Source organism: Acomys russatus, chromosome 22 (assembly GCF_903995435.1).
Source record: "Acomys russatus chromosome 22, mAcoRus1.1, whole genome shotgun sequence".
Classification (NCBI taxonomy): domain Eukaryota; kingdom Metazoa; phylum Chordata; class Mammalia; order Rodentia; family Muridae; genus Acomys; species Acomys russatus.
This window is the reverse complement of record NC_067158.1, coordinates 999590-1026853: the sequence shown is the minus strand read 5'-3', so window position 1 is coordinate 1026853 and position 27264 is coordinate 999590. Positions and strand designations below refer to the sequence as shown.

At 42.5% G+C, this 27264-nt stretch overlaps 1 protein-coding gene across 1 annotated transcript in view; it reads right to left on the bottom strand.

Moving 5' to 3' along the window:
* Nucleotides 1-27264, bottom strand: part of Eml6 (EMAP like 6) — a 252970-nt gene that overhangs the window by 59336 nt on the left and 166370 nt on the right. Inside the window, exons 9-15 of the mRNA XM_051164815.1 lie at nucleotides 25471-25727; nucleotides 21154-21366; nucleotides 15452-15619; nucleotides 14151-14257; nucleotides 10694-10812; nucleotides 7120-7306; nucleotides 6547-6652 (exon numbers count right to left, since the gene is read on the bottom strand). Coding sequence (XP_051020772.1) covers nucleotides 6547-6652; nucleotides 7120-7306; nucleotides 10694-10812; nucleotides 14151-14257; nucleotides 15452-15619; nucleotides 21154-21366; nucleotides 25471-25727 — 1157 coding nt within the window. The remainder of the gene's footprint in view (nucleotides 1-6546; nucleotides 6653-7119; nucleotides 7307-10693; nucleotides 10813-14150; nucleotides 14258-15451; nucleotides 15620-21153; nucleotides 21367-25470; nucleotides 25728-27264) is intronic.

Below are 27264 nucleotides of genomic sequence, written 5' to 3'. Positions count from 1 at the left end.
GAAGGAGGGTAAGGGAAAATAGGATCCACTTATCAAAGCAGGTCTTCTCCAAGCTCACCCACCAGGGCCATCTGAGGCATGGGTTTAAAGACTGCCTCAACCTTTTCAAGGTGCATTATGAGAAGGTGTTGACAATGTGCTAACAGAGTCAATCATTACTAGGTGATCACCATAAGCTAATGATCCGTGTCCTTACTCTTAAAGAACACCAAGCTTTAAATTAAAGTCTCTGCACCATTTTCAGGGTTCTGTCTACTCCCCACATTATCGTTCTTATCTTATTTCTTAGTGTGGCCTGGCTGGTCTGTGCTAGTGACCTTCAGTATTTGGCAATTTTATTTCTGGTGTTTTTTTTTTTTTTTCTCTTCCTTTCAGATCATAAATTCTTTTAATGCTCATAGTAAGCACGTATTGCTTTATAATCCTACACTGAGCTATGTTTTGGTACATGCCGGTAGTGCTGGTGATAGAAGGATTAGGACAATGAAGACGGAAAGTGTCCATGGTAGTACAAATAGAAAGGAAAGCAACTGTACTGCTCTATGCCTGCTTTTAAACACTACACATAGGCATCCATTCGTTCTAAAGCTTAGGCAGCATTCCAAATACTGTCTTAATATGTCCAGACGGCCTTGGCATGTGAGCATCCATACATTAAAGTATCAGTTTTTAAAATGTCTGGCTTTTGAAGAAGCCCTATATTTCAACATATTGATTTGATAGGTGAGTTTGAGGGGTCTTTTTAAAGGTCTCTGTGAGGGCCCCCACCATCTCACCCTCACAGTATGCGGTCTTTCTGTCCAAACAAAAGCTCACTCTTTCCTAGGCTGGGAAGTTTTCTTGAGTACTGCAGCTGTAAGCTATTTCTGTAAAGCACACTGTTAAGAAATAAAGTTGGGGCCTTTTTATTTTCCCTAGTTTCCACGTCCCTGCACAGACTTGACCTCGCCTTTGAAAATCAATTGTTTCCAGGCCCTAGTGGGTTGTTGTTTTTCTCGGCTATTTTTATAGTCTAGGTAATGTCCTTTTCAGTCTTTCTAGGCACTGCACGTATTAATTATGGATGGTTGTGACACAGTCTAGAAATAGTTCTAAGGCATTTAATGTCAACAGTAAAGGGCAAATCAGAAAAAGAAAAAAAATGTATTCAATTATAAGTCAGTCTTTGTTATTGAGGCCTCATTGGAAATGCATAGGTTTCCTCAGCAGACAGTGAAGTCCAGTGAGGTCCAGGTGTTCTCTGGAAATCAGCATCACTGCATGAAGGTTTTAAACACTATGCAGCTAATATTTGAGACAGAAATATTTATGAAGCTGAATTTTTCCTTATTGATTATTCTATGCCAAATGGAAGCATTTACATTATACTGTTGCAAAACAAAAACGGCCCTCCCATTTTTCCTAGAATTGATAATAAATTTAAGAGTTAAAGTAGTAGCTCAAGGGTTGATGCGAGGGCTCAGCCAGTAAAGGTGCTTGCTCCAAGCCTGACAACTCAGGGTCGGCCCTGGGACCCATACAGTGGACTGACAATTGTTCTTTGACTTCCACCTATGTGCCATGGCATAGAGACGTGGACACAAATAAGTAAAGTAACTTAAAAGGGTGCTTAGACCGGGCGCAGTTACACACGCCTGTGATCCCAACACTCAGGAGGCAGAGGCAGGTGGATCTCTGTGAGTTCAGGGCCAGCCTGGTCTACAAAGCGAGACCAGGACAGCCAAGGCTACACAGAGAAACCCTGTCTCGAAAAACTAAAACAACAACGTGCACTCAATTGGATGAGATACTGTAAATGCATTCCCTGCCAATGCTCAAAGACTTGTCTTTGCTTCCTTTAGGACAGAGGTGAGACTATATGAACTTATCCCCACTGTGTAGCTATTTATGTGTTGTCTTGTTTTTCAATAGGCCTGTTTTCTATGTCTAAGCTTGTTTTTCTAAGAAAACACAAAATACTATTGTCTGGTCCCCATGAGACCCCCACAGAGAGCTGAGAAATGTGACTGTGGAGGGTTCTGAGGCACACAGCTGCGGCCACTAACCATATAACTCATAGTGCCAAGAGGCTGGCCACCAAATGGCTCTGTACACATAGTTCACATAACAATGGCAGCATGATTACATAGCAGGAGAGGGGCCACCTAACAGCCATGTGAACAGAGCCACTCCTCTCCAGAAGACACAGTTTCTCTTTCTACTTCAGGATAATATGTCATTCAGAGCAAGAGTCTCAAGAGCATGCTCCACTTGGTGGCCTCTTGGCACCACTTGCCTCTCCACATTTAAACTAGAGCTTGGGAGGGGCAGCTTTGGTAGCTGGTGGGTGCACAGAGGATGGAGTAAGCAAGCACACAAGATGCTGCAGGAGGCCCACACCAGAGTCCCTGCACCAGTGAGAAACAGGGACAGGACTGAAGACCAAGAATGGAGAATTCCCAGGAGACCTGATAGCTGACGTTCCCAGACTGAGAGCTAGGAGACCTCCTCCTGGGTTCTTTGGTTTTGTTTTTTGTTTTCCCGAGACAGGGCTTCTCTGTATACTAGGTCTGGCTGTCCTGGACTTGGGACTGGCTGAGTAGTCTAGGCTGGCCTGGAGTTCACAGAGATCCACCTGTCTTTGCCTCCTGAATGCTGGGATTAAAGGTGTGTACCAGCATGCCGGGCAAGGCCTGGGTTTTGTGGCTCTGCAACTGTTGGCCTTCACCTGGACATCACCGAACTACCTCAGTTCTTCACTGAAGTGGAACAGAAGCTAAGCTTACAGCTACCTTGTTACAACAGTATTCTAGGCACAGAATCTAACCCCACGAGTTCTGGACATAGGGACCACAGGGATCAATCAAGCTCCACTGCTCGTCTGGAGGCAGCCATCTGTGGAAGCTCCTGAATAGTCCTCAGGCGCTTTCTAAAGCCATTCCCCACACTCCTTTCTAGCCACGCATATACCAACACTGTCCTTAACCCAAACACAAGATGCTATTTTTCCAGGGTTCTTCCTCAGTGATTGTAATCTGCATGCTCTTCACATGCAGACGTAATCTACACCCAAGAACTCCTAAAACACACTGTCCTTGAAGCATAAAGCAAGCCGGTGAGAGAACAGGAAAGCATGTACATCCTTGCCACTGCTCTAAAGGACGCAGGGGCATCTCTTTAAGCACAGGCAGGGGATGAAGGCCATGGGCAGAAGCATCTTCCCTGGCTCCTCCGACAGAGTCTGCTTTCTGTGTCCCACAATGGTACTTGAATGAGCATTAAATTCTGGCTGTATTACTGTTTCCTTTTATATGCTATTATACATTACATATTTTCATAGAAAATTGGTGTGTGGTTGTTATCTTCTAATTTATTTTTTTGTCCAACTTGAGAGATACTAATAGTTCACATGATTGATATTTTAAGTATAATTTTTATCAAACACTGCAAAACTGCTTGTTACAATTATTGAATCATAGCCATAGATGCATGCAATTCTCATAATCCTATGAACTTCTAAGTTATAGTGCTTTTATTTCACTATTTTAATAAGGGTCTTGCTAACCTTCTAAAGCATTGTTATTTGTGTTTCTTCCATGGAAATCGGAGTGGATGTTTCTTAGAAAGAAAAGCTAGAAGTAGATTTACCAGTTGTAACCTTCCTGTATCTTTACCCAAAGGGCCCTGCTCTGAGTCAACCCATCACAGAGACCCTGCATACTCCATGTTTACTGCAGCTCCGTGCACAGCAGCTGTGAACCAGCCTAGGTGTCCAGCAACAGAGGACGGGTAAGAAAACTGTAGTTTTTAAATACAATGGAATGAAGCTATGCCTATAGGAAAATGGATGCAAATAGATATGATCACATAGAGCAAACAAAGCCAGTCTTAAAAAGACAAATATCTTGTTTTCTCTCTTTGTGATTCTCATATTTTTATAGACATATTCATGTATTTATAAATTATGATATATATTAAATGAAAACTATAGTAAGATTATCTAGGGGAACAAAAAAGACTAATAAGAGAGAGACCTAAAAGGGGAGGATAGGGAATGGGGCAGGGAGAATACGTTCAATATATAAGATATTATATATAATATATGTAAAATATTTAAAATAAGGTGCCTTAAATTATTATAAAACAATATATGTATAAGTATTTGTGTGTAAAGATAATTTTAAGATAAAGGGCATTCAGCTTTTGAATAGTTAAAGAGAAAAAGTGAAGAAATTCACAGAAGTGTTTGGGAGAGAGCCACACAGGAACTAACATTTTAGTTTCTTTTAGATCTTGCTATTTAGACAAGGACACATGGCACACGTTAGAGCTGCACAGAAACCCCCCTGAATCCCAAGGCTGTGCGTGCACTGGCTCCTGAGGAATAATCTGAGCACGCACCTGGCAGGCGACTGGTGAGTACTCACTCCCTGGTGTGCATGCCTCTCCCCACCGCGCAGCCCCACTGGCTGAAGAACAAACTGCCCACCCTTGTCTCTACTAACTCAATAACCATGGGAGCTCGTAGGAAACTTCTAGTAATGCTTTAGGAACTCATATTTGTGTAGTTTGTAGTATGTGAGAATCTGAAAGTTAACAAAAGAAAATGCTGCCTGATCTTGCAATTGCTAAGGAAATAGACAATTTTCTCCCAAAACATGATTTGCAATGTGAAACAGGACAAACCTCATTAAGCAAAACCTGTTGTGTCCATCCAACCTAACATTCTTTAAACTAAACTCTCTGCTTACAGCTTATGTACTGTGGGGGCAGAGAGGTGGTGAAATCTCCTGTCTGCACAAGGGACAACAACGTGGCCCTGACATGGTGCAGGAAAGCTCTCGGCAGTGAGTTGCAAGAGGCAGAAGAAGCAGGTGATCTCTGTCTAGTAGGATGAAGGAGAAAAGTCTATCTTGCTCCTTAAGGCTTGAGCTGGCACGTGGGAACCCTGAATAAAGCACAGAGCAGAGAGGGACAGGAGCACACTGCAGTGAGAAGGGAAGAAACAAGACGGGGCCAGTGGGTGAAATGCTGATAAGGACAGCTATCATCAACTTCCATCCAAGGGTACAGCCCTAAGTCAACTAATCCAGGGAAATCTCTGGTGGAGATGACAACCATGCTTCTAGAAGACTCCAGAAATGAGCAGGGTGGAATGAGAGCAGCATCAATACACCCCCATCCGTTCTCATTCTCTCCTTCCTCCTCCCTCTCCCCTTCCTTCCTCCTGTATCTTTCATCTTATTTTCTATATGTATTGCGGTGCTGATGCTGGCCAAGCCCTCTTCCAGTGTAGCACTAAAGTAGCATGACCAGCGTGAGAGGGCATGGACAAGGGATGGAGAAAAGAGACAACAGGAAGAGATTGCAGAGTCTTAGAATTTAGTCACCACTACTGGGCATGTAAACTGCCTCAATGCTATAGAAAAAGGAAATTATACTGTCAAATTTATTTTGAAGGTTAGGATTTGTTTTTATGTTTACCCAATTTTTACAATGAAATGTTTAAAATTGTGGTTCTTTTGCCCCTATATGTTTATGGGCATGCCTGGTGCCTGTGAAGGCCAGAAAAGGCTTGGATCCCCTGGAACTAGAGTTACAGACAGCTATGAGCTGCCATGTGGGTGCTGGGAATTGAACCTGAGTCCTCCAAAAGAGCAGCCAGTGCTCTTAACTCCAGTGCTCTGTAATAGACTTTTACTATGTGATTCTAGCTTCAAGAAAATTCACTCTAAAGACAACACCATATACTAATAGGATTTTTACAGCGCCAAGTTTAATTTGGAAATTCTTTTCAAATATGAAATTTGGGCCAGGCACGGAGGAGGCAGAGGCAGGTGGATCTCTGAGTTTGAGACCAGCCTGGTTTACAGAGTGAGTTTCAGGACAAGCAGGGCTACACAGAGAAAACCTGTCACAAAAGAGCAAAAAGAAAACAAAGAAATATGAACTAAGTTTCCAACCAGTGTTATAAAGTGGCCCCTTGCAGACCTGCAGCTCTCCCTCTAGCTCTGTATAGTTTATGTCAGAAGCAATGTGCTCCTACTTCATAGGAGACAAACCGTTTAACTGATCTTCCTTTGTTTCTTGAGACAGGGTCCCACTGTATTCCAGGCTGGTCTGGCATTCACTGTGTAGTGCAGACTTGCCAGTCCTTTCCTGCCGTGCCCTCACAATGGCTGTAGTGAGAGGTGAAAATCAACATGTCTGGCTTAAATTTGGTGTTCTTAATCACTGCTACACATTTACAGCTAAGCTTGTCTACAGTACAGCTGTACTGACTTCAAATCACTCAAGCAGACACAGAGCCTAATGTGACCTGCAGGTGGTGACTTGCAGAGTGACAAGGAAAGGCTGTGCAAACTGAAGGCCACATTCTCTGGATAGGGTATTCACACATGACCTCTAGCCCCAGCGTGAGAAGTGCAAAGAGCTTATTACCTCATGACAAACAGAACTCAAAAAAAAAAAAAAACAAACAAACAAACAAAAAAAACAAACTAGTGTATTTTTTTTTTTTATTAATTAGCCACAGACCCATGTGTTATGATACTGGTGAGAGCTTACCTGAAAAATCCAGAGCACACACTCCTCTCTGATGGTGCCCTCTCAATAATGACAGACACTTTAGAGTCTGAGTGTCCCACACATGAACAGCAGCATCTCTTCCAACCTGCAGAACAGGAGGGGTGCTGTTAACTACGCATTCACGGCGATGAGAACAGTATGGCTTCCTAGGGGCAAGCATGGCTGGGAAATAAAGCAACCGATATTATTTGTGAGCTCGAAAGACCCCTGGTAGTAATCTGGTCTGCCCAGTATTTTCCAGATGAAGAAACAGGCTCGAAGCTTCTAAGAGTCTCACTGTGGCCTCAAATTGGGTTTTGGGAGATTCTTGTCCTGCACATAGCTCCCTGATAAGGGATTTTTGAGGGCACCACTTTCAATGTACATTTTGCTGCCATTCTGTCATCGCCTTTGTCCTGCCCCTGCCTCCCCAGTGTTCTCAGAACCTTCAGCTTCGTGTCTTATGTTTATTCCTACTAAATAAACTTTTTTTCCTATCCTAGGTAAAGTGGATTAGAAACTAAACACCCTTTCTCTTCGGCTAGGCTCTGGTCACCAGGGAGGGACACACACCTGTCCAGTGGCTACATAGTCCTTCACTGGATGGATGGCCAGGCTGAGAATGTCATCATCATGCCCCAGGTACAGCCTCTGCGTGTGCTGCTGCCTGTTGTACACCACAGCAGCTGCAGCGACGTGGTACACCACTTCTCCGGCTTGTGTGTAGAACAGATTGTTCCTGCAGTCGTAGCCTCTGTAACTGAAGCACAGGTCCAAGAAGCACCGTGGTTGATGGGACGGTATTCACGTGGGGGCAGGAATTGCGGAGGAAAGGCAATTGTGTTTGATGTGAGCCATGTAAGTGAGGCATACGGAGAAGGATTATTTTCACGGACTCTACTTCCAGACCTTCAACTACTATCTACGTTCTTTGCTAAAGGAAATCTTTGGGCAGGAGGAACAGCGCACACCTTCAGTCCTAGCACTTGGGAGGTAGAGGTAGAAAAAACCAGAAGGTCATCCCTAGCTACACATCAAGTTTCAGGCCAGCCTGAGCTACATAGACTCTTTCAAAATGAACCAACAAGTCAACAATTCAAGCATCCCGACAGGTCAGGAATGGGGCTCAGGCCCACCGGCTCCCTCTCCCACCATCTCCATGTGACTTTGGGGCATGGTACCTTCAGGGTGCCCAAACTAACACAATTCCAAATACAACTGAACAAATCCCCCAACCCCATGACAGAGCCTGACTGTGTAGCTCTGTATGTCCTAGAACTCACTACATAAACGAGGCTGACATCAAATTTACAGAGATCTGCCCACCCCCACCTCTGCCTCCTGAGTAAATGCTGGAATGAAAGTAAAGCCTGGTGAATAACTCTTTGTTGTTGGCTAAAGCACCCTTGTGTAAATAAGTGCTAATTCTTTAACAGAATTAAACAAACATCTTATCGAATAATTTCTATTTGCATTTTTATGATATCAAAATCAAAATGTTATTTTTAGCTTATTATACAGGAAGAGTTTAGAGAATTGAAAAATATTAGCATTTTGTTCTTTCCCATAATATGTGAGAATTAACTCAATGTTTTCATCTTTAAGAAAAAAGCTGAGACGTGGGGCTAAGACTTCATGCTAAATTCTGCCAAATTCTATCCATAAATAACAAATATACCAATATCTGAACTGAAAAGTCCCATGATGGGCTGTAGGAATGGCTCTGTCAGTCAGTGTTTACTATTTAAGCATAAGCCCGCCAGTTTGGCTTCTAGCATCCATGTAAGAAGATCTGGGCCATGGTCAGTACTCATGGCCTGAACCCCAGCCATGTGCCACAGACAAGAAGATTGCTGGAGGTCCATGCCAGGCATCTTCGCTTGCTCACCATGGAGGAAACTTCAGGTTCAGCAAGAGACTTTGCCTCAAAAATAATGTGGAGCAGCAGTTCTCAACCTGTGTGTTGCAACCACCTTGGCAAACCTGTATCTTTAAAAAAATTCATGTTATGATTCATAACAGTAGCAAAATTAGAGTTATGCAGTGGGTTGGGGGGCATCGCCCACAACATGAGGAGCTGTATTAAAGGGCTGAAGCATTAGGAAGGTTGAGAACCAACAATGTGGAGAGTAACTGAGGAAGATAACTGATGTTGATCTCTGACCTACACACACACACACACACACACACACACACACACACACACACACACAGACACACACACACATGCACACGCACACACACACACACACACGCACATGCACACCCCCCCATATTATTAAAATAATGTAATGTTCAGGGCTGGAGAGATGGCTCAGAGGTTATGAGTTCTGGCTACTCTTCCAAAGGTCCTGAGTTCAATTCCCAGCAACCACATGGTGGCTCACAACCATCTATAATGAGAACTGGTCCCCTCTTCTGGCACGCAGGAGCACATGCAGGCAAAAACACTATACATAATAAATAAATATTAAAAAATAATGTTCAAACAAAGATTCCTATGCTTAACAATTAAATACATTACTATAAAATTTTTTTTACTATGAAGTATTAATATTGGTTTGGTCAGTTTTTTAGTAATAACTGAATTTTAAAAGTTAACAGTAGGGGCCTGGAGAGATGGCTCAGAGGTTAAGAGCACTGGCTGCTCTTCTAGAGGTTCTGAGTTCAATTCCCAGCAACCACATGGTGGCTCACAACCATCTATAATGAGAACTGGTGCCTCTTCTGGTGGGTAGGCATACACACAGAACATTGTATACATAATACATAAATAAATCTTAAAGTTAACCGTAGTTCTCTCTCACAGAAGTATGTGAGCCAAATAGGTAACAACATTTTCTCATTGCATAGCACTGAGGACACTGACTTCTACAAGCTTGAGACTAGCCTGCAGTACAGAATGAGCCTTTGTGTCCACCCCCCTCCGCCCACCCCCATCAACCTATTTCAAGAGCTTTTACTTCATCACATTTAAATCATTATATCAACATATAAAATCATTTTGATGAAAGAGTTGATGCTTTTTCCTGCCACATCTTTAAAACTGAAGTTTATTTTACACATCCAATGCATCTTATGTCAGACAAGCTGTGTTGTCTTAGAATTGTTTTCTTTCTACATTTTACTTAATATTTGTATGCACATGTGTGTGCACACATTTGCACATGTGTACTGTGAGCATGTATGTGTTCTACTGTGCACTGATTTCCTTGCTTAGAATTCATTTTCTCATAGATGGTACAATATAGTATCTGAAAACTCTCAAAACACACACTAAAGTACAATTTTATGGGAGAATTATAGTGGATATAGAAGTTTACATAAAACATGAATGATAGAAAATAGCATCATGCTTATAGTGGGGGACGAGGTCTCCTTCTGTCACAGACTTAGGGGAGGGGAATAGGACAAAAGAGGGAGGGAGGGGGAACAGGATGATACAAGTGAGGGGATAACAATTGAAATGTAATCTGAATATATTACTTACATAAAAATTAAAAAGAAAAGAAAAGAAAATAGTATCATGGCCGGGCGTGGCGGTGCACTCTTTTAATCCCAGTACTCGGGAGGCAGAGGCAGGTGGGTCTTTGTGAGTTTGAGGCTATCCTGGTCTACAATGTGAGTCCAGGACAGCTAAGGCTACACAGAGAGACCCTGTCTCGAGACAGCCCCCTCAAAATAGAAAATAGTGTCATGATAAAAAAAATAGTTATTCTTGTATTTCAAAAGCTGACAATAGTGGACATGAAACACGGCATGTGGGTTCTATTGGCTATATTTAAATGACTGAGATATTTATACTATAACATATATTTATATTCTTCTCAACCATTTAAGACGACAATCAAAATACCCAGGTGCCTTGGCATATGGGAAAAAAAATATCTGAAGAAATTCTCGTCCTAGAGTGGATCTAGGGAACCAGAGTGAAGGATTGGAGGACTGGAGGTGACTCAGCCATGAGCAGCAGAGGTGGCTACAGCATGCCACCGCACGAAGCGTGCGCTACCCAGGAAAGCTGGCCCGTCAGCTGAGACATCACCGCAGGGATGGACGCAAACTGGAGATGGGAAGAAGACTGACTGATGACAAGCTTGGTGGGGACGAAGGAAGAAACTGAGGGTGCTTTGGGCTGGCCACCTACCCATGTATGAACTGGAGCTTCAGGCTGTCCGCGGGAGCCTTCTCCCGCTTCAGGAAGGGCACTGCATGGTTTTTCTCTTTACTTTGTTGCTTTAGCTGAGGTAGATCTTCTTTGTAAACCTTCAGGTAAAATACAAATGTTTAGCAACACCCCTCCGGCTGCTAAACAGTGTCTTGGCATTGCTTCAATACAATGTGGGCTGTATGCAACATAGGATCAATATTACTTTTCCTAATAGAACCAAACTAACATGAAATCTTTCAATTACTGAGGCTTAAAATAATTTATTTTCCTTTTGATTGCTATTGCTTTCTTAGGTAATTCTATCCAGAAAATAAATGCAGTTGATATTCTATTAAATAAGAAAGAAAACAAATTGTGAATTAAATATATTTTACTCCATAAGGCAAGAAGTGCCTGACGATTCCGATGTTTGTGAACAGGAGCTTGCTGAGTCATTCTCTTTTGGTCCTTTGCAGTTTCCTTCCTTTCCTGACCTCACGGGTTTTGCAGATCTGAGTCTGGAATACTCTATTGGTTCAACCCAAGACTCAAGGGCTGCTGCTGAAATAGTACTTATACAGTTTAAATGTACATAAAAATATATCTGTTATTTACTTCTCTTATGTTCTGTTCTCAAAAAATACTTTTAGCACGCAAAAAAAAAACAAAAACAAAAACAACAACAAAAAAAACAAAAAACAAAACAAAAACAAAAAAAAACCCCAAAACCTGTAATTTATTAGTAATGTTTCTCATCTTCAGGAAAGAAAAATTTCATTTTGAAGTAGATAGAAAAACCCAATTATTGATTGTGATTTACTGATTTATTTAAGCATTGCTTGTGCTGCCTCACTTGCTGCCTAGAACAGAATGGCATGCAGGGACAGCGGAAACAATGGGCCATGGCCTTGGCAACCCGCTGACTGTCAAGTAGCTTCTGCAGAATCTCGAGTTTTCCCAGCCCACCGTGTGGTTTTAGGATATAAATGAGAGTCCAAACTGGAGCCAGCATGCACGGCTTTCAGGAGCTGTCTGGCTTCGGTCCACTGGTGACATCTTCCTGCCATCTCACTGGTGTCGGAGTGCTTACCACTACGATTTGATCGACCATATTACTGAAAATATAGCTGTAATAAAGTGCCCTTTTAGGACTTGGCCTAAGCTATCAAAAAAGAGTCAGAAGGTTGTTTTGTGTGTTTTAGATGTGATGAACTACACGTCTCAGTCTGAAGATAATTATTCATCTGAACTCACAAGTTTTTTATTTTATTTTATTTTTTTACCAGTCGTCAATTCCTTTTTTAGAACACGGAATTCTGGGGGCATTTCTACTGCTAGATGATCATATGTTATAGCATCATGGGCCTCAATTTCCCATCTGTAGAACAGAATAAAAGTCTCTACTCAGGAATGCTGTAAATCATTATATGTGGAGGCAGTGAAAAATAGTCACAGGTAATAATCAAGTCCAAGGCATGGGTTTCAGCAGTCGTGCCTCGCCAGCCACTGTTCCCAGCAGCATTAAATCACACTTCTCCAAATGAGCAAAGCTGCATCCCTCTCACAGCTTCTGTCCATTTGCTTAAGTTTCATTTCTGCTGGTGTTTGTGTAATATTCTCACTGTTGTAGTTTCCTCCCAAATCTACTTTTGTGCTTTACACTGCATAATGCACTTATCAGTACACAGTCCTAGTGATCTAATTTTAAGGTTGATCTGAACTGTGGGCTACACTGTCTTTGTACTAATCTGATTTTTCCAACACTGAGTTAGAAAGAAATTATTATAGGAAAAAAAGCAGTAAATTCAGTACTTATATGGAGTCACATCAGAAGTACATGGGAGAGAAGTCCAGGTCAGAACCATCTTAAAGCAGCCACGTGAGAGGGAGCAAGCCATTTAACCCGCATGGATTTGGATCAGCCACATGAAAATACTTGGTGTGTGGTGCCTGCCACAGGCCTATCTAGGCAACAGTGACAGTTGTGTATCTAGAAATTCCACACTCATGTGTAGACTCTGTTTCACACACCTATAAGCACATGTTACTTATTCAAATGGCATATTCGAAGCATTGCTTTTTTTTTTAAATTGTAAATAATATATTATTTAAATTTTTAAATTTTATTTTATTAATTTATTCTTATTTCATCTCAATGGTTATCCCATCCCTTGTATCCTCCCATTCCTCCCTCCCTCCCTCCCATTTTCCCCTTACTCTCCTCCCCTATGACTGAGACTGAGGGGGACTTCCTCCCCCTTTATATGCTTATAGGGTATCAAGTCTCTTCTTGGTAGCCTACTATCCTTCCTCTGAGTGCCACCAGGTCTCCCCATCCAGGGGACGTGGTCAAATATGAGGCACCAGAGTACGTGTGCCCTGCTCTCCACTCAACTGTGGAGAATGTCCTGTCCATTGGCTAGATCTGGGTACGGGTTTGAAGTTTACGGCCTGTATTGTCCTTGGCTGGTGCCCAGGGATCGAAGCATTGCTTTAACAGTCCCCATTTTCTGCTAAGACGTTAACTTTTGTGGGGGAAACTGGGTGCAATTAACCAACATTTGTATTAGAAGGACAAGCTGGAGAGGCGAAACACATTGCAAGTGGGTTGACTTTAAACAAGCAGGCAATGGCTGTCTACATTAGGCAGAAAGGGAGGATGGCAGCTCATGTGCAGACTACTGTTCTTGGAGGAGACCTGCCCTAAAAAATGTACACTCTGATGGTTTGCTAAGAAAATGAGAACAACTTGCACTTTATATGCATCTTTCTTTGTAAAATAATAATTATGTGCATAGCAAAGCTTTATATGACAGAGAATCAAAAAGCTCAAATGTTTAGGATTGAGCTTGAAAACTTTGCAACTACCCTCCATTTAAAAAAGTTAAAAACTTTTCTTTCTTTCTTTCTTTCTTCTTTCTTTTTTTTTTAAGACAGAGTTTCTCTGTGTAACATCCCAAGCTTTCTTAGAACTCACTTTATAAACCAGGCTGGCCTCAAACTCACAGAGATCTGCTTGCCTCTATGTCCCCAGTGCTGGGATTAAAGGTACAGGCCATCACTGCCTGACTAAAAAAATTAATTTGATGTGTAAAAGTGTTTTGCATGCATGCATGTCTGTGCAACACATGCATGCCTGGTACCTGCAAAGGCAGAAGAGGACACTGGTTCACCTGGGACTTAGATGGTTGTGACTCACTACGTGGGCACTGGGAATTAAACCAGGTGCTGTGGAAGAGCAGCCAATTATTTTTACCCACTGAGCCATCTCTCCAGCCCTTCACTTAAATATTTAATAGTATGATAAATGCTTTATTGTTATTCTGCATTCAAAGGCAAGATGTAGGCATTTTTCTTATTTTTGCTGCATTTTTCCTCTGCCTGAGCTCCATCCATTTTCAGGGCAATGTTAAAAATCAAATGGGGTCCAGGCTTTTGTTCTCCCCTTACTGACCTGGCGATCATAATTGATCTGGGTTTCCTGCTCGATATCAGAGTCCAGTTCTGGAACATCAGACAAATCTGAATCAGATTCTTCACTGTAGGAGTCGGTGCCGCCTTCTGCAGAGACAGGGCCCATTAGAAGCAAGGAAAATGCCGAGATGCTAAAGGCCAAAGGTCATTTCAAGTAGCTTCGTCACCCCTAGCAGAGCAGAGTAAAAGACCTCTGCCATAGATTTCACTTAATTCATGCCTGGAGCCTGCTATGCAGCCAGGATGACCTTGAACTCCAGAGGCTAGCCCCAGGGATGACCTTGAACTCCCAAGGCTAACTCCACTTCTTAAGTGCTGGCATTGCAGGCATGTGCCATCCCATCTGACTCCCTTTTCTTCCTTCCTTCCTTCCTTCCTTCCTTCCTTCCTTCCTTCCTTCCTTCCTTCCTTCTTTCCTTCCTTTTTTTATTAGTAGGATTTCTGGATTTTTAAATTTTACTTTGTAAAATAAAAAGTATAGAATTTACCAAAGAGAGAGGTGGGGCTAAGGAAAACTTGAAGCACTCACTACCACCCAGAGCCTCTTTAGTGTTTAAACATGCCACCAAGAACTTGAAAGTGCCACGGTCAGGTCCCTACAGAACAATCACCAGGCACACTCACTCATCACTGTTTGTTTTATTACCTGCTTATCCCTACAGACATCACACATGTTGCAAACAAAAAGACCGCAAGCCATTGATGTGGGCCTCCTGGGCTGATGTGGTAGCCATGTGTGAATACCATCTGTATCCTGAACTTCCCTATGGCTCACACACTGGCTGGGCATAGGCTACTTTGGTCTCCCCGAGGGCTGAAGTGCATGCGTCTACCTTATCCTCGAAGGTCAGGCCACAGCCTGAGCCTCATATAAGCAAAATCTTTCAATGGAGATCATATAACCAATCTATGAAGATCTCCAGAGTCCCCCTACCCCCTTTTTTACATTTATTTAATGTGTGTGAGGGTTTGCCTGCATGTATATATGTGTACCACATGTGTGCCCTCAGAAGTCAGAAGAAGGTGTCAGATCCCTTGAACTGGAGATGGGGATGGTTGTGAGCCACTATGTGGGTGCTGGGAACTGAATCCTGGTCCTCTGCAAGAGCAACAAGGAATCATACCTGTTGAGCCCCTCAGAAGCTTTTGTTTAAAGACAAAAAAATGTAACTGGGTTTTTCAAAACCACCTTAGCTCTTGAGCTCCAGGATGGATATTAGGAATATCCCTTGAAACGATTACTGATAAATAAGACATGGAAAAGTTACGGCTGCTACGCACCCTGGGGTGTGGTTTCCAGCACACCATTGCTGGAAGCTTCTGGAATGAACCTCCACTGGAAAACGGAGTGATCAGCTCCTCCTGTGCTCACCACCCACTGGAAATCATGGGACCAACGAACGTTTGTGACGTGTGCAGAATGGCCCACATACTTTCTAAATTTAGCTCCTGAAATAGTATTTTGAAATTAATTATGTTCTTCAAAAATCGTTCTTTAGAAAGCAATCACATTCCGTTCCACATCAAGGAAAGTTTTTTAATGTACCAGAAACATATTTTCAGTCTTACAAATTACAATAAAGAGTCATATGCCACCTGAAAATCTCAATTCTTCATTATGCATTATCTGAAGATGCGTCTTTCAAATTCAGGTTCTACAGCTAAACGCTTAGTTAAACTTGCTCCAACTAGTGCTTATTGCTTCAGGGCTTCAAAAAACAAATGCTCAGTTCACCCCCTTAGACTCCCAGGAGCCTCCCCTGTCCCAGAGATGCTTCCCCATTTCTGTTCTCTCTCCCAGCTCTTCTCCTCATCTGCTGTCCTCCTTTCCCCTCACCTGATCCCCACCATAGCTATCCTCCCAAACCCATCTCCCACCCAAGTCCCTCCCTCCATCTACTTCCGATGTCTATTGTATTTCCTGTTCTGAGTCAGATTCAAGGATCTTCTCTTGGGCTCTCCTTGGCTTTCCCAGCTGAGACCCCAAGCAATGGGTGTTAAAGAGCGTGAAGCCAACACTTCTGCAGCCAGGTGGGACTCCCAGCTGAGGGAAGGGAGACAGCAACCCACACATAAAACCTTTGACCCAAAATGTGTCTTGTCCATAAGAAGTATAGGGGCAAAGATGGAACAGAGACTAAGGGAATGGCGAACCAGTGACTGGCCCAGCTTGAGACTCACTCAAGCAGAGAGGCTAGACCACTGTCACTATTAATGATACTATGCTATGCAGACAGGAGTCTAGTATGACTGTCTTCTGAGAGGCTTTGTCAGCAGCTGATGGAGATAGATGCAGATATTCAATGCCAAGCAATAGGCTGGTCTTGTGGAGTTTTGTGAAAGAGCAGGAGGAAGGATGGAGGGAGCCAGAGGGGTCAAGGACACCACAAGAAGACCTACAGAGTAATCTAGCCTGGACCCGCAGGGGCTCACAAAGACTGAACCACTAACCAAAGAGCTTGCATGGACAGAACCTAGACCCTCCATACATATGGAGCAAATATGCAGCTTGGTCTTCATGTGGATCCCCCTAGCAATAGGAGCAGGGGCTCTCTGAATCTGCTACCTACCAATGGGCCACTTTCCCCAACTGGGCTGCCTTGTCACTCCCCAGTGGGAGAGGATGTGCTTAGTCCTGTAGTGACTTGAGGTACCAGGGTGGACTGGTACCAGTTAGGGCCTTCCCTTTCTCTGGGAGGAAGGAGAGGGGGGAACAGGAGAAGGGGGATGGGGGAGGATCTGGGAGGAGAGGAAAGAGGAGGCTAAGAGCAGGATGTAAAGTGATTGTAAACAAACAAACAAATAAATAAATAAATAGAGGGCAAAAAGGGGGGAGAGGATGGGACATAAAACAAATGCAAGAATTAACACCTTACCCATTCTTAAACCAGGTACTTTTTATAAATAAACAAAATATTCCTCTTGTATCTATGTAGATCTTAAAATGTGGAGTTAGCCTTTTCCCTCCACAGAGATCATTTAAGCTGTCTCTTCAGTGGGTTATGAAGATGGCCAAGAATAAATAAAATAACTATAAATAAAATCAGTAGAATTCACTGGGCAGTGGTTGTGCATGTCTTTGATTCTAGCACTTGGGAGGCAGAGGCAGGAGGATCTCTGAGTCCGAGGCCAACCTGGTCTACAGAATGAGTTCCAGGACAGCTAGAGCTACACAGAAAAGCCGTGTCTCAAAACCAAACAGAAACAAAATTAGTGGAATTCAGGTAAAAGTGGCAAAACTAAAGGTTTGTGACATCAAGGAAGAGGCAGAAGTGATCGCAGATTCCTCCTTGGTGTCTTTCTTGGGCCACGCCACGCCCTAAGGACACTCAAGTAGTCTGTGAGGAGGATTCAAAGGAAGGAACTGCGGCCTCCAGAGAAAAGTCACATCCATGAAAGGAAGCAGATCTTCTGGTCTTGGTCCAGGCCTCCAGTTGTCTGCAAGTCATGACAGACCTTGAACCAGAACCATCAGCAGGATGCTCATTAACCCCTACACACTTCTACCTCAGCATCCCCCTCCACAAAGCCTGTGAGATCAGTTCGCTTCTCAGGTTGGAGGTGTGCTGAACCACTGTCACTGATAACTAAGCCCTGACTGCTTTGGCCCCATTTCCTACCATCTCCCCTTTGCCTGCTCTGCCTGAAGGCACACTGGCGACTTTGTGGTTCCTCAAGCATGCCAAAGTGCTGGTTGTGTCTCCGCATCTTGTATTTGCTGTTGTGTCTTCGTCGTGCTCTTCCCTGAGACGCCTGAATGTCTGGTTCTCTCATCCTGCAGGTCTCTGGCCCATCAAACCCCAACAGTGAGCCACTCCTTGTCACCCAGCAGAAACAACACTAAGCTGCTCTGCATAGCATTGTCTTCTTTCTTTTGCTGACGGCATTTCTACCTCGGCTGTACTTGTTTGTGGTTTCGTATCCACTGTGCCCACTCAGTAGAAGAAAAGCTCCGCAGCAGCAGGGACATGTGCTGATGCACTGAACTATTTTCATACTTGAGCACTTGACAACATTCATCCAGTAAGGAGAGGTATATCCTTTCCCAAGGCTTTCCTCGGGGTAAGCAGTGACCATGTGAGATTTCCCTTTGGATATTTGCCCAAGGAGGGCTTGGGTCTCAGCCCTCATCTCTTCTGCACTGACCTCTTCCACAGCCATATGCCCATGAATATGAAATGTTTATCACTAACCTTGGGACTTCCCTAGAGGGACAAGTGTCATGCCTGTTTGGGTGTCTAAACTTGCATGAGGGCCAAATTTTACATCCACCTACTTGCACTTACACATGAAAACAAAAGCAATCCTTCTTAAACAAAATTAAGTGACAATTCTACAACTATGGACCCTTGTCATAGGACCAGTTTTGCAAGACTATATTAGGTGATTTATTTTTAAAGAGAGAAACTGGACTGAAAACAACTTCCTGTGTACTCAGGTTTTGCACTCCGATGGAGGCATTTTAAGCTTTGAAGACTGTGACTGTTGTCACCTTGTAATGACCCTGTGCTTGCTTTACAGATTTAGAGACAGCCCTCCATAGACTCTCTGAGGGGCTCCCCTGCCACTCGTACACTCTTAGCCTACACCACAGGCAGCTTTTCCTTCTCCCATTGCACCTCCCACCCTGCCACCTTCCACCCCAGTGCTCAAGTCTGAAACTCAGAGACATTCTCAACCATTTTTCCCCTCCCTCTAGTTCTACATCCGGTCTAGCAACAAAACCTTCAGCTTAATCTAAACCAATCATCTCTTTTGGCACTTAATCGAGCTATAGCATCTCTCAGAGGAATGCTTAAAACCTAGTTCATACAAGTCATGTCCCTTCCTCATGTATAACAGTTTGTCAGTGCCCATGACATGAGAGTCAAGTGTAGAGCAGTCACACAGGATTCAGCCTGCATGGCATCAGGAGAAATTGTCATTACTGATTCTAAAGGATTGGAAAAGTATCAATATGAGAAAGACAAATTGCTCAGGCTGTGTAAAAATAGCAATTCAGTAATTTTTATTAACTGCAGGACAGCTACATCTAATTTCTGTGTGATAGAATATATGCATATGTGCAATTCAAAATGTATCAAATTAGCTTGGTTGTGAGGTCTATTTGCTCACAGTGGAAAACTAGACAGCCTCCCAGTCTTCCTCACTTGCTTACAGTCATCAGTCTACAGGCTTAGCACTTCGAGTCATTTGATAACGGTACCCTGCTTTGCTATTCCTACCAAGATTCCCACATACCTTTATTAACTTTTCCCCAGTAATTTTGGCACACAAGCTTGGGGTCCATAGGCAAAATTGCAAGATTAATAAGCTGTGTGCCATGCAAGGTAGAGTTTGCTCTGAAGACCTTGCTACTTCAGCAAACAGCCAAGGAAGGATGCTCCATGAGTCAGCCCTGCTGTCTAGCTGTCCTCATCCAGTCAGTTGGCCTCCGAGGGCTTCCCCACAGGGTTATTATTCATACATTGGTGTCTAATTTTGACAGAACTATTCACACCACCACCCCAGTTCTAATAATGGATCCCCACACCTGTATCTATTTCTAAGACTTGAGTCTACTCATAAGGTCTGGAGATACAGAGAAGACACCAACTGTCACCAAGTTCATGTCGTTCTTGGGTCCTGACACTGGAGGCCAGTAAGTTGCTTCTGACCTCATCTGTGATTTTTCTGAATTGTGATTTCCCTGATACTTTCTAACATAACCAACTTATTCTCAAATGCACATTAATTTAAACAAGTTATGCCCTATTACCACACGATCCATTAGGCAGGGTGTGGTGGACTTGAACTTGGCACACTGAAGTTTTTTGTGCTTCAGGCACTTTGAACTGATGACCGGTCTGTCCAGTGCAGGTAACAGTGCGGCTCGCTGTGCATTTTGTGTGTCCCATTTTGTACTGTAATTGTCCCTGCTTCAAAGCTGCCAGTTAGCTAAAAGTTACTTTCTAATTACACTTTCCATCCTCTTTTCAGATTAATTAAAAAAAAAATCATTCAAGTGAGAAGTTTGCAGGTGGCAACACATTGTTGTTTACTTTCCCTCGATCCAGCTTTTAGGGCATGGAGGAGTGAGAAGAGTCTGGGGAGGGGCTGTCTCTAAATCCGCAAATCAAGCACAGGGTCATTACAAGGTGACAACAATCACAGTCTTCAAAGCTTAAACTGCTTCCATTGGAGTGCAAAACCTGAGTCCACAGAATGTTGTTTTTAGTCTGGTTTCTCTTTTAAAGAAAAATCAAGCCAAGCACAGTGGTGCAGGCCTATAATTCCCAGGATTCACTCTCTGAGTTCGAAGCCAGCCTGTTCTATAAATTGAGTCCAGGACAGCCAAGCTTACACAGAGAAACCCTGTCTCGAAAAACAAAACAAAGAAATCACCTAATGCAGTCTTGCAAAATTAGTTGTAGAACTGTCACTTTTATTTAATCATGTTTAAGAAGAATTGCTTTTGCTTTCATGGATAGTGCAAGTAGGTGGATGTATAAAAGTTAAGTTATAGCCAGGTGGTGGTGGAGCAGTGCACACCTTTAATTCCAGCACTCAGAAGGCAGAGGCAGGCAGATCTCAGGTTGAGGCCAGCCTGGTCTACATAGTAAAGTTCCAGGACATCCATGGCTACACAGAGAAACCTATCTCAAAAAAGTTAAATTATAGTATTTTAAAGGAAAAAAACCAATATAAAACATGACTATTTGTTCCCATAAACATAAGTAACATATGACTGTTTGGAAATGTGAAACACAGGCTCAGAAGTCTCCTGATATTAACCTTTAACAAATTCTGACTTAAAATTTCAAAACCACATAGAACAGCAAAAGCAGATGACTCCAACAGCATTCTATATGAAACAGCTGAAGAATAAATGCAGACAAGAGGAAAATGAAGGTCTGGTGCAGAGGTAAGAAAACCCATCTAGCTAAACGGCATCTAGAGTCCAAAGAAAACCCTTACCTAGTGAAACATCTCTTTGGCCTTACCTTTTTTGAGACAAGGAAATTTGAACAATTTGACTAGTCCAAAATCATCTCCAGACACCAACACTGAACTGTTATAATTGGCATCCACTGAGTTGATGTCAATAACCTCAGTGTACTTGGGCCAAATTCCACTCACTTCAGGGCCTTTCACACATGTCCAGGAGGCCCAGGGGATCCCTTTGATTTCTTCCTTACTTGTTAAAGGCTTCCCCGCTGAAACAGACAATATGAAGTTATATTTACATGGGAAGTATATTCTAAAATATTTTAATCAGGTTTTCTTGGTGTCTAAACCTTCACTAAGCATGTAAATAGAGGAGCTGCAAGTTCTAATCTCTTCACTCAGTTAGTTACTTTTGGGGTCAGGAAGGATTTAAAGAAAACAACAGCTCAAAAATTAAAAGTAAGGCGAACAGGAAACGATTATTGCTCCTTGATCTTAATTACCAAGCCACAGGTGCTACTACAGTGTGCTTCGTTTTGTATGACCTCACTAAGTTATGTGTTGTCAACACCGAGTCACCAGCATGCTGCTAGGCTTTTAAAACTGTGACTAGGCATGTCTCACACTTTCTTTTGCCTAGTTTATTGGTTTGCATGTGTGGGCATGCCCTCGCAGGACAGAGGACAACATGAGGGATTTGGTTCTCTTCTTCCACCATGTGGGTTCTAGGGACTGAAATCGAGTCCTTACCAGTCTACAAACAGTGTTGGAAATTTTTATTTAAGATTTAAGTTGTATCCATACTGTGGATCTGTATGTGTGTGTGCATGTCAGTGCAGGTGCCCACAGGGGCCAGAGGTATGAGAGCCAGCAGAGCTGAAGTAAGGATGCCAGCCACCTGACTGAGCTCAGAGTCAATCTCAAGCCTTTGGCACATCAGTGGGCACTCCTAATCACCAAAGCATCTCTCCAGCCCCCACAGATGATTTTTGCTTTAAACAAAAAGTCAGGCTCTACAAATTTTAAAATGGCTTTTATTATTTAAGCCCTAATCACCAAATCCACAGAGTTATGGCCGACTGTAACTGGTTGTGGGAAAACGGTCCTAACAACTGCTGTGGGTTTGCTGCTTCCAGATACAGGGCTGGAATGGGTTCAGTTCCCATTTCTGCCAGCCAATTGATTAGTGAGGTCTACAGAGGGCACAAAACCACCAAGCCATGAAAGCACAGGTGTGGGGGATATTTAGCTAGATACCATTTTAAAATTCAAAATCAATACAATTAAGCACATATCCTGATGCTTACCCTATTAAAATAAGCATACATTTTCAAATAAAGAACTGAAGATCAGATACCATTTCAAAATGGCATTCCAAAATTCTGGATTATATTGGTATTCTAAAAGAATGCATCTAAATGACCACGGAGCTCTGGGAGGCTACAGCTGGAGCATGCTCTGTGACCTGCTCCTGCTCCAGGGACTGCATCCTGGGAAGGGACTCAAATAGAGAGCAATCTCACACTGCAGTGGTGATTGGAGCTGCACCACCTGGACCAGTAAATAAGCTGGAAATAAGCTGAGTACGCATTACAGAATGAGGAAGTGAGCTATACCATCATCCCTGAGCAGGATGGTATTTTATTCCAACTGACAAATATGTTCCAGATGTTCCTACATGTGGAAAAGCTAAGTATGAAGTAATAACCCTCACGCATGCCAGGGATGCTCTGTCAGGAACCCATACCTTATCCCTTTTGACATTTTGTGTTATGACAGAGCCTCAGGAAACTCTGCCAAAACAGACCCCAAACTTTGACCTCTTCTGCCTCAGCCTCCCAGTTAAATAATTTTTTCAATAAAAATGTCAAGACAGTATATAATTATTGGAGGGTAAGATTCATGTTACATTTTTCTTTACTCTTGCCTTAAAAAACTCATTAAGAAGCCTAACATAATCATCATGAAAGGCTTCTTCCACCAGCAACTGATGGTGGGCATGCAGAGACCCACAGCCAAACACTAGGTGGAGCTTGGGCAAGCTTCCACAGCATACGACAAGGAAGGACTGTGGGAGCCCCAGGGCAGAGGACACCAGGAGAATGTGGCCCACAGGGGCTCACAGAGACTGAAGTGGCAATCAGGGAGCCTGTATGGGTTTGTGCTGGGTCCTCTGGTCCTCTTCATCTATGCTGTGATTGTGTAGTTTGGTGGTCTTGTGGGCCTCACACCAATGTGAGCAGGGGACATTTTGCCTGCTTTTAGGACCTTTTTTCTCCTACTGAGTTGCCTTAATATGAGGGAAGGTGCCTAGTCTTACTGCTACCTGATATTCCACGCTTGGTTGCTATCCCTGGGAGGCGTGCCCTTTTCTCCGGGGAAATAGAGGAGGGGCGGGTCTGGGGGGAGGGTATGTGTGGAAGGGGAAGAAGTAGGAGGAAAGGAGTGTGTGTGTGTGGGGGGGGGGGAGCTGCAGTTGTGATTTAGTATCTGAGAGAAGAATAAATAAATAAATAATTTAAAAATCATTAAGATCATAGTATAGGTATCAGATGTGACATTTTAGTCTTACAAAGAAATGTCACTAAATTTTAGCTATTACATATGACAGGGGAATCTCTTACAAAAGTTGCAAGGTGGACATAAATAAAAAATATGCTCACTGGGATTTTACAAAGCTGTCTTTCAGCAGATTATACAGTGATGATAATTAGACCTGGGTCTAGCACACTCACAGCCATGGAGGACTACAACCCACAAAGCTTTGCGGCCTTGGCCTCATCTAAAGCCTCTGAGGTGATGTAAGAGACAGTCTCAAAGTCTCTGGGTTCAACAGACCATCCTGTTCCTTTTGGACCTGGGTAGAAACTCACTTCCTAATGGCCACGTATCTAATGTGTATGACAGAACAAACAAATGAGAGAGAAACCCTTTAGTAATGAAAAGTTTTAGCTTTTGAAGGGGAAAACAAAATAATTTATAGCCAGTTTACAAACATTAAAATAAACATGAGATAATACTTTGGGCTTTCAAAGGTAAATACAAAATACTTTACCACGAAGACCCCTTGGTTTGTATAATGGTTACTGCCAAGCACATGAGACCCATGGAGCATGCGCACAACTCACACCCCTTCATCTTAATTTGTGTTACAGAAAGGCGTATGTATGACAGTAATAGGACTGGCATGACCAGCTTGCACACTGGCCATTCAGTTATTTGCCCTTGGAGAAATGTATCAACCAACAATGAAAATGGTAAAGCAGGAATCACACAAAGCAAAGGCCCGGACAAGAAACTAAGCAGCATGTACTCCACATCCTCGGAAGCTCATGGAACAACCATTTCAGGTCATCTTTTGCTAAAAGTGATGAAATGTTTCAATTACACAGAAGACTACAGAGCAACTGTTTGTAGCACCGAGTTTCAGTGAATAATTTTGGTCTTTATCATAGGAAATCATTTGTTTCTGTTATCGTGGGGCATGTGTGTGTGTGGGGGGGGCGGTTAGTTCTCCCCTTCCACTTGTATGTGCATTCCAGGCATTGAACTCAGGATACTAGGATTGCACAGCAAGTGCCTTTACCTGCTGACTCGCCTCACCCGTCTCTTTATAACAGAAATTTTAGGAACATATTACAGCCATTTAAAATCCACTGGACACTCATCCCTAATCTCATTTGTTTTTCTTTCTTTAGAGACAACCAATATCCTGAATTGAATCCTAAGCATTCCTATACATTTAAGAACCACTTTGTATATATGTAAGTGATTCTACTATGTGAACTTGTTTTAATATCTTAACATTTTTATATAAATGATCATACACTGTACACATCATTTGCAATTATTTACTCAGCATTATACTCCTGAGATCTATCCGTATTGACAGAAGCTGGACTAGCCAGCTCATCATATTACCTTCTGTGGCTACACACGTTAGACTTTCCACACACTGACAGCCACTTACGTCACCACCACAGCTGTGCATCACACGCTGCTGTGCACGCTCCTAACAGCACCGTGCATCATTTGTCTTCCTCTTTCGCTGTGTAGTGTTGGCATGCTTTGGCCAGTCTGAATAAAGAACCTTTGGTGCGCCTCTGTATGCCATCTGTGCCTATTAGAACAGCACAGGTGTTCATGCTCACTGCATGCTGCCTCTTTAAGTCTTACTCGTGTCTTCCTAATGTTTCGCATTTTTAATGTGACTCGACTCACTAACATTTTCTCTGAGGGTCATGACTTAGGGATCTTGTCTCAGAAAACACTCCTTACCCCGAGGTCACAGGGCACTCTCTACATTTCTCCGTGTGGTTCCAGGTTTGCTTTTTGTGAGCATCTACCACAAGCATAATCTACTTAATACTCACATGGCATTTTGTAGAACAGCCTCTCCCCAGCACCATCATTGGTTTGCAAGTATTTACTATCCAGAGACCAGTCAATGTGCGTGATGAAGCTAAGGGATCGGCTGCATTCTCCTATTTTTTTATACCGCTGGGCAACAGCATAGACATCCACAGGGCCATCATTGGACCCTACTGCAAGGTAAGAGCCATCTGGGGAGAATTTCATCTCATGAATGACTTCTTTTCTATCCTTGATATGGACCACTTCTGTCATATCTCTGTAGGGATAAAAATACAAAGTGATAGACAAAAACCGAGAACTAGAAAGCCCAAGTCTCATTTTAAAAGGTGTGTGTCACACAAGAGAAAATCCTGTAGGAAACAAAAGGATTATTTTCATAAAAAGATATGACATATTTATGATTTGTATCCTACATATAAAAATTAAAATAAACATTTGAAATAATATTTTGTGTCCTCAGGGTAAATACAAAAAGTTTTATACAAAAAATATTTGCTTTCATGTTCAACTATATATTATTTGAAATTTTTATTTAAAAATTAGAGTTAAGGGGCTGGAGAGATAGCTCAGGGGTTAAGAGCACTGACTGCTCTTCCAGAGGTCCTGAGTTCAATTTCCAGCAACCACATTGTGGCTCACAGCCATCTATAATGTGATCTGATGCCCTCAGATATACATACAGGCAGAGCACTGTATAAATAATAAATAAAAAAAACCAAGAGTTAAAAGCCACTTAAAACTATGCCATGGATAAAGGCAGAACATATCAAAATTAGTGTTTAAAAAAGCAATTTGTTTGTGTTTTTAAAATGAGACCAGATGTGGTGGTGCATGCCTTTAATTCTAGCACTTGGAAGGCAGAGGCAGGGTGATCTCTGAAGGCTGAAGGCCAGGTTATCTACATACTAAATTCCAGACCCACTAGGGCTATCCTGTCTCAAAAAAAAAAAACCCAACAAAAAAAACTTGTTATTTAAAAAGAAGGAAATTACTAGTTTTTGAAATGTCAAATGGCAATTAATCACTCATTTTTTCCACCATAAAAGGTCATAATGGATATGCCAAATCACTAAACTATTGTGTATCTTTTTTGAGGTCAAATTATTTCTTAAATTATTAATTCTTTAAGAACTTTACGGCTGGAGAGAGGACCTCAGTTCAGGTCCCATCCCATGTTGGGCAGCTCACAATCATCTTTAAAAAAAAAAAAAAAAGAATTTTATACAGTATATTCACCCTCTTCTCCCAAATTTAGCCATACCTCCTAACTTTGTGTCATCTTTAAAAAAAAACCCACCAAGTGCAATGTGTGCCGCCATGTATTCTTGGACATGTGGTCAGCCTCCGGAGATAGAGTTGGCCAAAATCTGTTAAGATTAATTCCTATGCTCATATCTGAAAGCTCATGGGTTGTTTTTCCCCCCTTAACTAGGAGACAGGATTATGACCTCTAAAGCAAACTGAATCCATCCAACAGCAGCAAGGATTTGCTTTCACATAATAACCCCTCGCACCTGCTATCAATTATCACAGCACTATGCTGTACTATAACAATGTAAAATAGAAATATCGTTTTCTTTTGTTTGCATTTGCGAATTCTATCAAAAAGGAAATTTGGTAATTAGCTGCCTTATCATCAATCACCCAGCAGAAAGCAGAAACATTGCCCATTAATTTGGTAATGAGTTGTGTGGGGCTGGTAATGAGAAACCAGAGCAATAAATTGTGCTAAGAGCACTCAACATTGCACAGAATTTTCTCCATATAAAACATGCAGCATTCAATTTACAGCT